At 33.8% G+C, this 14427-nt stretch overlaps 3 protein-coding genes across 11 annotated transcripts in view; all 3 read left to right on the forward strand.

Annotated features, from left to right (window-relative positions):
- Window positions 1–1573: 1573 nt before the first annotated feature.
- LOC128193671 (uncharacterized) lies at window positions 1574–2182 on the forward strand (the record flags this gene model as incomplete). The annotated part of the gene is made up of 1 exon (XM_052867734.1): window positions 1574–2182. A coding segment is annotated over one exon (609 nt), but the record flags the coding sequence as incomplete, so codon positions are not given.
- Window positions 2183–4900: 2718 nt separating this feature from the next.
- Window positions 4901–6228, forward strand: LOC108336262 (uncharacterized). The gene has a single exon (XM_017572651.2). It carries the CDS (start codon window positions 4967–4969, stop codon window positions 6104–6106), a length of 1140 nt encoding a protein of 379 aa, XP_017428140.1. The 5' UTR covers window positions 4901–4966; the 3' UTR covers window positions 6107–6228.
- A 1984-nt stretch (window positions 6229–8212) lies between these two features.
- Window positions 8213–14427, forward strand: part of LOC108344517 (protein ALWAYS EARLY 3) — a 28761-nt gene continuing 22546 nt past the window's right edge. Inside the window, exons 1-11 of one of the 9 annotated variants that reach the window (XM_052871716.1) lie at window positions 8213–8396; window positions 8503–8649; window positions 9737–9863; window positions 10038–10188; window positions 10467–10565; window positions 10811–10873; window positions 11524–11601; window positions 12515–12701; window positions 12966–13216; window positions 13306–13393; window positions 13607–13675. In XM_052871716.1, coding sequence (XP_052727676.1) covers window positions 10057–10188; window positions 10467–10565; window positions 10811–10873; window positions 11524–11601; window positions 12515–12701; window positions 12966–13216; window positions 13306–13393; window positions 13607–13675 — 967 coding nt within the window. In that variant the 5' untranslated portion in view covers window positions 8213–8396; window positions 8503–8649; window positions 9737–9863; window positions 10038–10056. Of the gene's footprint in view, window positions 8397–8502; window positions 8650–9736; window positions 9864–10037; window positions 10189–10466; window positions 10566–10810; window positions 10874–11523; window positions 11602–12514; window positions 12702–12965; window positions 13217–13305; window positions 13676–14427 lie in introns of all 9 variants that reach the window. The other 8 variants (XM_017582950.2, XM_052871717.1, XM_017582966.2 and 5 more) reach the window with 8 other exon arrangements.

Genomic DNA, 14427 nt, shown 5'->3' on the forward strand with positions numbered 1-14427 from the left:
TATGGGGAGCATAAAGCAAAGAAATCCTTTCTTGTGATTTTATTGAAGTTTTATTTGGTCGTAATCTTATTGGGCTTGAAGTCCAAATCATAGGGCTGGATCCACACACAACACTGTAAATAAAGCCTGTTATCTATTTTCTTTAGTTCAGTGCACCCTGGTTATTACTAGAAAGAGAGTAAAAAAATGTAGTTAAATAAAACATGGAATAGACAGCTAATTTCATGGTAGTTACTAATTTAAAAATAAATTAATTTTATGTAATTAAAAGTGTAACTAAAAATGGGATATTCTTTTAAATTAGTTGATGATGTTTTTTAACACAAATATGTGTTGATAAATATTCTATTAATTATAAATTTAATTCAAATAAAACCTATAAATTATAGGATGTACCAAGTTGTATTATGCTATTACATTTTCAATCATATTAAAATGTTTAATTTTAACTTTTTATATTATAATTATGTTTACATACGTTGTTTTAACTATAATATGTTTAAGTGAGACTAAATAATGTTAATTAAATTAATTAATTAAAATCAATTTTTAAATTCTTGATAAATACTATAATTAGATAATCTCATTAAATAATCTAGACAAACAAATATAATTAGATAATCTAATTGACTATATTGGTAATCTCATCGTATCCATAAGTTTAGTTTGATTAAATATGTATTTAATATATACTTTTTAAATGTTTTAACTTGTTTTGAACAACCTTATTGGTCGTTTATAGCTAATGTAGTTGATAGTTTAATGGACTTATGAACGATATTATCATTGGATATTTTTTGATGATTATGATAAACTATGACCATAAGCTTAAGAAATATAGTCTTTGAAAGATTAAAACACTAAGACGATTCATGACAAATTCATTAGAGTAGATGTCCACTTTGTGAAACTACTGACATGTCTATACAATAAAACACGTTTGATACATTAAACACAATCTCATATGAAATATGGATCAGTGATTCATTTAACCATTGGTTTGTTTGATCATTAACTTGTCTCATATGTATACAACAAGTATGTATAATGTGTGTGGATCTCAACTTCGAGGAAAATTGTACCAATTGTCTAATATGCCAATCACCCATACATGTGTTGCATGAATGATTGGATTTGGATTGTATATATGTGATTAGATCATGTGATGTTTTGAAAATTAATAAGATCATTTGCCCGTATTGAACATTTCTAACATAATATGTCACCTTAAAGTAATTTTTGTCTTAGATTTTTTTTACCACAATATATTATTTTGCGTCATCTATCATACTCAATTTTGTGCAACAAAATTAGTTAAAAACTTGATTAACTTTATTTCAAACAAAAACTAATTAAATCAATAGCAAATTTTAACCGTATATTTTTTTAAGAAAAGTTTGGTTTTACTCAGCACCCTTAAAATATCACTTAAACTTAATTTATGATAAAAGAGTTGAGTTCAAGTAAAATTCAACTATTCTAATAAGAAAAAAAAGTAAACAATATATAATATTTATTTTATCATTATATATTTAGAAATTATGAAGGTGTTTAAAATTACTTCAATTTCAATTTCGCCACCGTTCCCCACTCTAACTCCTTCGTTGTCTCCTACCTCGTCTCCACCTGCGGCTTCTCCCCGGAATCCGCCCTCTCCGCCTCCCGCTACCTCCGTTTCCAGAATTCTCAAGGGCCCGACTCCGTCATAGCCTTCCTCTCCGCGCATGGCTTCTCCGTCTCTCAAATCCACACCATCGTCAAACGGCAAAGTCGCATTCTCCTCTGCAACCCCGACAAAGTCCTCCTCCCCAAGTTCCTGTTCCTCCGCTCCAAAGGTGCCTCCTCTGCCGACATAATCCACATGATCACCACTGGACCCCGATTCCTCTTAGCAAACCTCAACAGCCACATTGTCCCCACCTATCAGTTGGTCAGAAGTTTCGTCGACTCTGACAAGCAAGTCATCACCTGTCTCAGGCGAAACATTTCCTTCATTGCCAACAGTCGCGTTATATCTCCCAACGTCCAACTTCTCCTCGATAATGGCGTCAAACGCTCCAGCATCGCTATGATGTTCACCAGCTGGCCCTCTATCTTCTGCTCCTATAACCTGTCCCACACTATTTGTGAATTGGAAGAAATGGGGTTTGACACTTCCAAAACCTCCTTCCCGTGGCCATGATGGCCAAAATGACTGTGAATAAAGCCAAGTGGGTTGACAAGGTTGAGGTTTTTAAGAAGTGGGGGCGGTCGGAGGAGCATATGCTTGTGGCGTTTAAGAAGCATCCTCATTGCATGATGAACTCCCGTGAGAAGATTGATGCCGTATTTAGCTTCTGGGTTGAGGTGTTAGGGTATAGCTCTTTGGAGATTGTCAAGTATCCTGTTATTTTTCAGATGAGTCTTCCTAAGAGGATTGTTCCGAGGTCTTTGGTTCTGAGGTTTCTTGACAAGGAAGGATTGAGGAAAAAGGGTGCAAGCTATGGCTCGCCTCTCCTCCGGACGGAGAATGTGTTCCTGAAGAAGTTTGTCTATGGTTTTGAAAAGCATTCTTCTCAGTTGTTGAAGATATATGAGAAAAGTATGAACCAAGGGAATACTACAGAGTAGAAGAATGTTTACTTGTACCATTTGTTACATGTGATTAATGCATTTTATTTAGTGGCTTATTTCTATGATCACATTGTGAATGAATAATAAGTGATTATTTTTTTAAGTTTTATAGATTGTAAAGTTTTCTGATTAAATAATGTGAGTTTTTATTGTTATTCTTTAATATTTGTTTTCGTTCATTCTTATTCCATGTATTCTTATTCCATGTGAAGGGAATTCTCCGTTATTACAAAGTTTAATCATTTTGATAATTTTTATTTATGGTGAGTTTTTTTAAATAGGCCCTTTTTTATTGAATTTATGTTGAATCTTGTAATGTGCAACGGAAGCCAGGAAAAACTTGCTAGTTTGAAGAAAAATATGGTTTTTCGGTGGTGGTTGTGTATGGAGGTTAGTGGTGACGTTTTCCAGTGGCTGCTTTGGACGGTTAGGGTTTCTAATTTTGGGAATTCTACATCATTACAAAGGTTTAATTATTTTGATAATTTTTATTTATGTTGGATTTTCTCAAATAAGTCTCTTTATGTTGAATCTGATAACGTGCAATGGAAGCAAGGAAAAACTTGCGATTTCTGGTTGGTTCGAGGAAGAAGATGGTTTTGCGATGCTGGTGGTTGTGTGGTAGCGCATGGAGGCTAGATGTAACGTTTTTAGGTGGCTGTCATGGACTGTTAGGGTTTCTAATTTGGGGAAAAGTTAAAGATGATGACATGATAAAATGTGATGACAACTAAAACTTAATGTGATGACCTTGCATCTGCCATGTCAATTAATGAATCTAGTTCACAATTTAACAGAGAGAACCAATTGCATTGATTTTTCATATTTAGGGACTTAATTGAGACACACAAAAAAAAGAAAGTGACCTATTTGAGAAGACTCAATATATATACGGACTATCAGAATGAAACCTTCTTATAAATTATAAACAACTATAAATTACCAACAATTGGTATTAAAACCCTTTTCTTATGGGACCTTTAAAATCGATTCTGAAACAAACTTTTCTCAAACAACTTTTCCAATTTTCAATAGGAAATGTATCGTAAGGCCGGACGGCCCTGGAGTGGCTGGACGACCCAGAGACGTAAGATACCAGGATAAAAGAAATACCTCGACAGATAAGCCCGGACAGACATGAGCATTACCGGACAATCTAACTTGATAATCAATCCTCTCAGAGCAAATATCAAGGTAAGTATTGATTATGAGTAATGGGCTTAGGTTGGGCTGAAATTAAGGTTTCACTAATCTCAAGCCCATCTAAAATACTATAAATAAAGGTCATAGGTAAAAGGTATGTGATCGTATTTACTGTGCATTTAAGACTATTGCTCTGATCTCGTATGCATGTACCCGTGGTCGGTTAGAGTGAAAACAAAGACAAACTCGAACTGCTTTGGAGAGGAAATAAGGTGTTTGAAGTTACTTGACCCTACACCTGAAACAAGAAAAATTATGATCTTTGGACTGTTAAAATGGAGGTTTACCTAGAAGCTTTAGATCTTTGGGAAGCCACAAAAGAAAATTATGAAATCCTTTCATTGCCAGACAATCTCATCGTGACTCAGATGAAAAACCATAAGGAGAAGAAAACCTGAAAAGCAAAAGCAAAGTCATGTTTTATGTTTTATGCTGACATCTTTGTAGTCATCTAAAGATAGAATATATTGGAGACGAAAAGATTCGAAGCATTCAAGTGTTTAATTTAATAAGAGAATTTGAACTTCAAAGGATTAAAAAGTCTAAAGAAAAATTGTTGAATATTGTCAAAAAAATAAAATTAATCGAAAATAATTTTGTAGATTTTAGAATTGTTAAATTTTTTTTAATAATGATATAAACATTGCTTATTTGGATAACACATATAATATTCATAAAATAAATTTTGTGCAACAAAATTTGTTAAAAACTTGATTAACCATATTTCAAACAAAATTAATTAAATCAATAGCAATTTTTAAGCGTTTTTTTTAAGAAAATTTGGTTTTACACAGCAACACCCTTAAAATATCACCTAAAGTTAATTTATGATCAAAGAAGTTGAGTTCAAGTAAAATTCAACTATTCTAATAAGAAAATATAATCACCAGTGATATATAATACCTATTTTATCATTATATATTTATCATCTCATAAATGAAATAATAATATGAATTTATATATACGACAACTTATAAAAGATCTTAAAAGATAAATCTATTTAACCTTTTGTATTTAATTTATAGAAAATATTGTTTTATGTATTTTTCTTCTTCTTACAGTATAGTTAAAGAAATTGTTGAAACATTCGGAGCTTAGAATACTTAAAAAAAAAAAAAAAAACCCACATTCCGCCCTTCCCATTCTCCAAATGAAGAAGTTCTCAACCCTAAGAATCCTTCACCATCATCATTCTCTTCTCAATCTCAATCTCAATCTCAATCCACCCTTCTCCGTCTGCTTCAATTTCAATTTTGCCACTGTTCCCCAATCTCACTCCTTCGTTGTCTCCTACCTCGTCTCCACCTGCGGCTTCTCCCCGGAATCCGCCCTCTCCGCCTCCCGCTACCTCCGTTTCAAGAGTTCTCAGAAGCCCGACTCCGTCCTAGCTTTTCTCTCCGAGCATGGCTTCTCCGTCTCTCAAATCCACGCCGTCGTCAAACGGGAAAGTCGCATCCTCCAGTGCAACCCCGACAAAGTCCTCCTCCCCAAGTTCCAGTTCCTCCGCTCCAAAGGCGCCTCCTCTGCCGACATAATCCACATGATCACCGCCGGACCCCGATTCCTCTTAGCCAACCTCAACAGCCACATTGTTCCCGCCTATCACTTGGTCAGAAGTTTCGTCGACTCTGACAAGCAAGTCATCACCTGTCTCAGGCGAAACATCTCCTTCATTGCCGACAGTCGCGTATCTCCCAACGTCCAACTTCTCCTCGACAATGGCGTCAAACGCTCCAGCATCGGTATGATGCTCTCCATGTGGCCCTCTATCCTCTGCTCCCATAACCTGTCCCACACTATTTGTGAATTGAAAGAAATGGGGTTTGACACTTCCAAAACCACCTTCGCCGTGGCCATGATGGCCAAAATGACTGTGAATAAAGCCAAGTGGGTTGACAAGGTTGAGGTTTGTAAGAAGTGGGGGTGGTCGGAGGAGCATGTGCTTGTGGCGTTTAAGAAGCATCCTCATTTCATGTTGAGCTCCCGTGAGAAGATTGATGCCGTATTTAGCTTCTGGGTTGAGGTGTCAGGGTATAGCTCTTTGGAGCTTGTCAAGTATCCTGTTATTATTCAGCTGAGTCTCCCTAAGAGGATTGTTCCCAGGTCTTTGGTTCTGAGATTTCTTGAAAAGGAAGGATTGAGGAAAAAGGGTGCAAGCTATGGCACGCCTCTACTCCCGACGGAGAATGCGTTTCTGAAGAAGTTTGTCTATGGTTTTGAAAAGCATTCTTCTAAGTTGTTGAAGATATATGAGAAAAGTATGAACGAAGGGAATAATAGAGAGGAGTAGAAGGATGTTTACTTGTAGCATTTGTTAGAAAAATGCTTCACAACTGAAACATAGTTCTGTATTTCCCATAATCCTCTATTTCATGAGAATACTAAGCATGTCAACGTCAAGTTCTCAAGTTATTTTTCTTAAGAAGAGTGCATAAAAATGAATTTGTAACTTTGATTTAATGTAAGTCTGAAAATCAACTTGTAGATTTATTTACAAAACTATTTTCAATCAATATTTTCTTTCATTTCTTTCATTGTTTTTCTAGTTTTAAGGAATTAGTTAGGGAAAAAATTGATGTTTGCTCCTCCTCCACTAAATAAAATACATGAATTACACATAACAAACCTAACTAATTCCTTAATACTAAAAAAACAATGAAAGAAAATGTTAGACCAGGAACAGTTGTTTGAAGGGGATTGACATGACTGCCAATTTAAGCCTCAACTGAGGAAGATTTGTGGAATTGGTTGGCTTGTTTGTATCCATCTTTTTGAGACGAACAATACAGCTTCTTAAAAACCAGTAAACAGATTTCATGTGAACATTTCACACGGGAAAAATAGAGGCTAATAATGGTTGACTTGAAAGATGATTTAGTAACTTAAACGACATTCGGAAGTTCTGATGTTTGTTTCTGCATATAAATTGCTACTCTTGGGCAAATTCTCATCTGTCAAGCAGATTGCTTTGTGTGAATTATTTGAGTACTGCTTCTTATTTCAGTCTCCTATAATCTATTCACCCTCCCTGGAATGAGTGTTAAAGATATTAGCTTGTGTTTTGGGTGTTTTTTGTCTTAGTATGAAATGAGCTGACTCATACAGGTTTTTTCTGCGTAAACTGAGGTAAAACACCAACTCTTCAAGAAACATATATGATAAACTAGTTTATAATTGAGGGCATTTTTATAGTTTATGGATGATACCCTAGTCATAAATTTAACACGTATAAGTTTCTCAATTCGAACGTGCATGACAATAAATTTAACATTCTCCTACATCACATTCTTATGTTAAAGTGAAAATAATATATAATTAATTATATTGAAGAAAAAATATATATGAGATCTTAAAATGTAATACATTGAGACCAACAAAAAGTAAACTAAAATTTCATGTTATGATAATGAAATGAAGATTTCTAATAAGTTAGTTATTCGTTGAAAAAATTAAAGGATAAATTAAGTTTACTATGGAATTAAGTTCAACGGAAGACTAAGGATTATGAATTCAGACAGCACAATACAGATGTTCCTTGAAGGTTAATTACTTATTAACATATTTTTATTTTAAGACGCATATCACAATTACTACAAACCAAACACATGATTAATTAATTACTAATAGAGTTAAAACAAAATTAATAAAATTAAACTTTTTGTGCTAAAATTGTATTTTTTATTATTGTACTAAAAACAAAACAGGTTAATAATTGTTATATATTTTTTTATTGGTACAAATAATTTTACTATCTAATATATATGATTTTTTATTTTTTTTAGAAATGTAATATTTCTTTTTCTCAATTCAACTTACTGTTTAATTTAATTCATTTTTTTAGTTATTATTTTGTGTGATTTTTACATAACATCACTACTGCTTCAATTTCTCATGTTTGCTTTTTTAATTTTAACCACATTCAAAAGTTAAAAGTAACTAAAAAGATATTAAAATTAATACAATAATTAAAAAAAATATTCAAAATTTTCAATAAAATTAAAAACGGGTAATAATAATAAAAAATACAATAAAATTAAATAAACTACATGCTATAAACTTTGAAAAAAAAGTAAGAATTTAAGAGATAGCTAAATGACCTCATTAAACACACTATTAATATCTCTTGGAAGTATTGAAAACTGTGATTTTTAAATACAAAGCAACGGTGAGACATATAATATATATTTTGAAAAGAAAAACAGTTTAATTTTCAATTAATGGTTTTTTGGGTTGACTATTTGAATAATAGTTAAAGTTGATGTTCTTGTTTGGGTTCATGGGCGTTTCTCATTTTAAATTTTATTTGGGGAATAAATTGGAGGACGTTGTTTGAAAGAGGTGAGAAACGAAACAAAATAAGAAGAGGAGAAAAAATAAAATAAAATAATGGTACTATTATTTTAAAGTTTCGCGGTTATACCCCCGAATTCATGTTTTGTTTACGCCAACAACGACGCCATCAGAACTGGAGAGTTGTTTGTTCATCATCCTCTTCTCTTAGCATTTGTGCATCGACTGTTTCAGTGCTACTAGATCCCTCTCTCGCAGCTTCCATTTGCAATTCAGGTTCTCTTTGATCGGTGAGCTTCTCCTTCTTCCTTTTCTCTCTAATCCTATTCACTTCCTTTTAATTTCGAACATGCTTTTACTCACTCTCTCTTTGCGAGGGCTTTTCTTGCTCCTCAGATTCCCAATTCCAATCGCGGCTCGCTAGATCAGAGGGGGAATTTCGGGAAATATTCCAATTCCGCGTTTGGTTTCGGCTTTCTGAACTCAAATGCGGGGTTCGGTGGCTCTTAGGGATGAATTAACTGAATCACCTCGTTTCTAGCTGTGAGTTTTAATTTCTTCTTCTTCCTCGGACCTGCCTCTGCTTCTTTTTCCTTTTTCTGTTTCTTTCCTTTCTCAGCTGATGAACTGCAGTGTGGAGCAGTGATTTTGCTTTTTTCTGTTTCTTGTTTTAGCTGAGACTTCCTTTTCGATGTTCTTGTCGCTGAAGTAAAATTCAAGCTTCGATGTGTCTTTTATGTTGTTATTGCTTTGTGTCTGCATGCTGTGTGTTTCCGGATTTGAACCTGCGAACCAATTCATCCAAGTGTTTTGAAAACGAGGGATGGCTGAGATTGGAGAGTTTGTGTGGGATGCATTCCTTTCTAGATGTTTCAGCATTCTGCTGACTATTTTGGCAAATGGTTGCAGTGATGCTGTTAATTACTCCGAGTTTTGGATCTTTTTTTCTTTTTGGAGGTGAGGATTTGGACTTAGAAAATCTGTCAGCAAAAAGGTCTGGTGCAATAGGGGCTAAGGTTTGTTGTCCTTTGTTGGTCATCATGGTGCATGCACCCTCCACAGAGGGCAAGAGCAGTGGCACCTCCTTATAGCTGTTGACTAGCTTGTCTGGTTTTTAGTAAAGGGATAGGATTATCTTGTTATTTTATCATTTTTTTCCTCATTAATATGTCCTTTCCAATACTTTCATCATTCAATCTTTGTACTATTTCCAGTCTTAGAGAATTTCCATTTTCATTTTGCTCTCTATGTGCTGACCAAGGTAACTTGTTTTGCTAACAATCTATCGTTGATTTGTTCGGTGCCAAGTTTTATTGTCTGAACTGTTTTCTTTTTGTCTACTTGAGTATTAAGACTCTAATTTCTGTTCAGCGTATTCAATTTGTTGTTTTGCCATAATACACTCTGCCACCACCTAACCTATATATGGTACAGACAAATGTTTTGTAGTTGAAGTGATACTTAGGTTGGCATTAAGTTTGGATCGTGTTGTTTTAACATACGGGGCCTTATATTGTAGCTGTAAAACCTGTGCAATATATCTTCACTTAAAACAGATTATATGTTTTCTTTTGCGAATACCTACCCACTACTAGCTCATTGTGAAACATTCTATTTTCTTCATTATAAGTCCTCAGGGTATTTTCTTAGGATTATCAGGGTGCATCTTCTGGATTTTGAACCCGTTATTCTTCATCAACATTATCTGTATAAGGAAAGGAGGTGACATTTCAGTCTGAACAGCTTTGGATTCTGAAGTATGGAATCTTCTTTTCTGTGAACTCCCTTCTCTTCCCCCTCCCTCTCTCTCTCTCTCCTCTTACTCTCATGATACGATGCAATTAATTTATCTGTGCCTAAATTGTTCCAGTGTATTTACTTAGTTAGCTGTATTTGTTTTTTTACTCCTCTGTTTTCCTGGTAATTTTCAGACAATCAAAGAAATCAGTTATGGCTCCATCTAGGAAATCTAGAAGTGTAAATAAGAGGTTTTCAAGTGTTCGTGAGACTGCATCTAGTAAAGACAAAATTACAGAGAATGCTAGCAAAAGTAGGCTGAAGGCAAGTCCTGGTATTCAGAAGGTAATTTGTTTCTTTACTTCTTTGAAAAGAAATCCTTTTTCATACGTAATACATTTACTGAGTTAAAACAGAGGAAGAAATTTCCCCTTTGCTCTTTATCGTTTTTCCTCTCAGTGCTCTTATCAAGAAGTCATTATAATATATTAAAATATCTTTTTTACATTTTATCAACGTAAAGTTGGGTAGTAAGTGTTTTAAGAGTTTGGTTAAAATGGTCGGGTGTTATGAATTTTATTTCTTTAAGATGAAATTATTTAACAAATTTCAATCTTCCGCAGAAGAGAAGATTGGCTGACATGTTAGGACCACAATGGAATAAAGAGGAGCTTGGGCATTTTTATGAAGCTTACCGGAAATTTGGTAAAGATTGGAAGAAGGTTAGTTATTGTTTCATAAGTTGCTTCTTATTGAATAAAGGTTGAATATCAAGTCTCACAGTCAGGTATTTTTCTAATAAATGGGCTATACACATGTAGTAAATACTGTTTAAAATTCCACTGGAAATTGAAGGATCAAGGTTGTGTCTTAGTTTGTTAATCTACCTTGTTCTATGCACTGCAATTTTCCAGTGCAATGTTATCACTAAACATGTCCTTTTCAGTGACATTTTACCTGTTTACAGGTTGCTCTTGCTGTACGTAATAGATCTGTGGAAATGGTAGAGGCACTGTATACTATGAACAGGGTAAATGCAGTACAAGCATCAACATCCTTATTAATTTACTGATATTTCTAAAATGCATGCACCATGTATTCCCTATTTACATAAAGATTTTAGATTCTAAAACACACACTAAACATTTCATGTATAGAGAGATATGCACTTAGGGTGTACTTTTTAATTTCTTTTAATATTTCCTGTATTTTTCAATACCCTTGATAAAGTTTTTCTTCTTCTATGTATCTGGAAAACAAGATTTTCTTGCCTCCATAATTTCTGGTTTGAGTAAGTGAATGTTTACTTTTTTTTTTCCTTAAAAATCTAAATGAAGATAAAGAAAAGAGACATAAAAGAAAGAAGCTAGATGTCTTCCTTAAAAATTGTCAAATCTCCTAACGAATGTCTGTTTTAAATATTCAAGCAATCTGTAAAAGACTAATTTCTTCCTGATTTGTCTCCTACGGGCCAGTTTGTGGTTAATTATTGCACTGAATATGCATATCCCCAGCTTGTTATTTCTGGGTTTCCGTGCAGTAACAACTGCCCCCCCCCTCCTTTTCTCTCGTGTCATGTCATGGGTTAAGAGATAAATCTCAATATCAATATTGCACATTTTAGTCAGTGTGATATATTGTTTGTAAGACATGCTAAGCTTTGGTTTGGGTTTATTTTAGGCATATTTATCTCTCCCAGAGGGTACTGCTTCAGTTGTTGGCCTTATAGCAATGATGACAGATCATTATAGTGTACTGGTAAGAATTAATTTAAAATTTTGACTAAATTTTACTGATATTTTACATTGGTTTTCGTGATTTTGTAACTTTCTTGTGGTAGCTGTAATTTAAAATTTCCATCTCATTACAAATCTTTTTCATAACTTGTGTGACAAGAAGAAACTGTATTATTTCAAGTGTAGTCTTTGTTCAAATTGTTTTAAGCTCTGTTTATTTTTCAATGAGAGTTTTTCATTCACTTCTCCGATGATAGGTACATTATGATTGGAATTTTAGTAATCTTCAGTGTCACTTGACTTGGTTATAATTGAAATCTAAGGTCTCTCTTTTCTGTCAATATAAGTACATGCACGTACTTGTCAATAAGTATACAGAAAGGATAAATGGATAATTTAGGCTGCCTTGCATAGTGTTCTGACCAATTGACTAAGTTTTTTTTATTTGATAATGCCTTTTGATTTTAAAAAGATTCTTCTTATTGTCAATTGTTATAGAGGTAGTGCAGAACAGATATCTAGCTATATACATATGGATTCTTAATAGACAAAGTGGGGAGATTTCCTAGGCAAAGAGTACATGGGTGCTACTTCCTAAATTTTAAAATCCTATGAAAACTAAAATGCATTGGAATGAAACACATGAATTCGTTTAAGATATGATATATGAACTGACTGTTATTCTACCAAAAGTGTTAGCTAGCTTTCGTCTATTTAAAACTGGGTTTAGGATGTAATAGTTATTTTATCGATTTGGAATCCAACTCCCCCCTCATACAAATAAGTCAATAAGAGAAAGACAAATTTCCTTCAATTGATATGTGGCGGCATTGGTTAGGTTATGTTATAAATTTTGAATAAATTGCAATAGACAACACGACCAGTTTTTGACAACTGTTCTTAAGCAATTAAAATATGAATAATTTAATTGTCAGGGAGGAAGTGACAGTGGTAAAGAAAGCAACGATGATGCAGAAATATCTAAAAAGTCTCAAAAGCGTATGCGGGGAAAGCATCTAAGTGACAATAAAGCATTAGATGGGCATTTTTCAGATCATTCTCAGTCACACTCCGTTGCATCAGGTGATGGTTGCCTGTCATTGTTGAAGAAGAGACATTCTGGTGGGTTAATATGCCAAAGTACATTTGAACATTACCTTGGCATCACATTTCTTTTGTACCTCTTCATTTTCTTTTTGGGTTTTCAACCATTATTTGTTACAATAAGATTGACCAAAGTTTGGATGAATTTTCCTCTTGTTCTCGATGTTTGGCTGCTTGCCTCTGAAGATGTTATATTTTGTTTTGTATATAATGACCTTTAGAAGGGATATTTTTGTCTTGCTTAACAAAACCTATTAATTGTTTGTGATTTTTTTTTTTCAGGAATTAGGCCACATGCTGTTAGAAAAAGGACTCCCCGTGTCCCTATTTCATATTCTATGGGTAAAGATATTGGGGAGAGGTTTTTTGCATCTGCAAAGCAGGGTTCCAAACAAATGGTTGATACTAATGACGTTACTCATAAGATTGCATTGGCATTGACTGAGGCTTCCCAAAGAGGTGGCTCTTCGAAAAATTCTGGATCACCAGATAAGAAATTTTTGTCTTCCCCAGGTCTGAAAAGTGGGAAGAAGGTAATAAGTTATTTCTATAAAACCGTCAGTTGTCTTTTTCTGTTATTTTGTTGTAATGAACAGTAATTATAGGCAGTTACTATTTTCAGCATTCAAAATCAGAAAAAGCTGGAGCCAAGTTTTGCAGTTCCGAGTTGGATGATGGTAGTTCTGAGTTGAGTTTGGGAAGCACTGAAGGTAATAATGAAGAATACTCTAGAAAAACAATTCATCGGAGTGGTAGAGAAATTACTGGAAGAGGAAGGAATGAAGAAAAGAAAATAAAACAATATGGAAACAATTTAGAGCCTGAGGGGAGTTTAAACAAGCATTTGAATGACATAAAGGAAGCCTCCAGTGGGACAGATGATAGTAAAAATTTTATCAAATCCAACTTCACTGATTTTGTAGATACCAAAAATGCGAGGTCCTCTTACAAGGGTTCCAGGACGAAAAGTAAAAAGCTAGTCTTAGAGAAAGGTATTTGGTAGTTGTTTTAATTCCCATTCCTCTTTAAGTTGGATGTCTTTGTTATAAATGATATATTTATCGGACTAGGTGTTTCTAAATGAATCTATGGCTTAGCTTAATTTTATACTAAACAAGTGTGGTATAAAAGGATTGAAAACGGAGCACCTTGATTGGTATTAGGTGTTTTTGTCATTAGGCAGGGCATACTGTATTTCGGACTGAAAGAAGGTATTCATTCTCCAGAATATGATGCTGTTCTTTCTTAATAAATGAAAAGCACACATGTCCCATATAAAGCAATGTTCAAATTATCACATGGCTCTTTGGCTTTTTTGTTATATCTTCTTTTAATTTTTAACTTTATGTTTTCATCTTTCAAATCCTTTTATCACTTTTGTTGGAAGCTGAATTCTTTTGTCCATGAAATATTAACATGCACAAGAAGTCTTTACAGGCCTAAAATTTTATTGGAAGGTTGAAACATTAAGTGATATGCATTACTAAGGCCTTTTTGTCGGGCTAAAAGTTTCAAAATTTTGGTGCAAGAGTTGCTGTACTTGCCTACTTGGTGATGTTTGAGCAGGAAAAGAAACTTGAGAATCTATTTTGTTTTGCTTTTCAATATTGAGTAGGATCTGAGATAGATTAATTGGATTAGATGTTTACATGATGAAACCTCTAGCTTTTTATTCTCTTAAACATTAAAACGTTATATTGTTAAAACTCGAAACTATTTTTTATGATAGTAGTTATAGAGTTTG

Source organism: Vigna angularis, chromosome 1 (assembly GCF_016808095.1).
Source record: "Vigna angularis cultivar LongXiaoDou No.4 chromosome 1, ASM1680809v1, whole genome shotgun sequence".
NCBI lineage: Eukaryota > Viridiplantae > Streptophyta > Magnoliopsida > Fabales > Fabaceae > Vigna > Vigna angularis.

Excerpts from the sequence above, each read along its gene's own strand:
- LOC108336262 (XM_017572651.2), top strand. The coding sequence starts at position 4,967 with ATGAAGAAGTTCTCAACCCTAAGAATCCTTCACCATCATCATTCTCTT.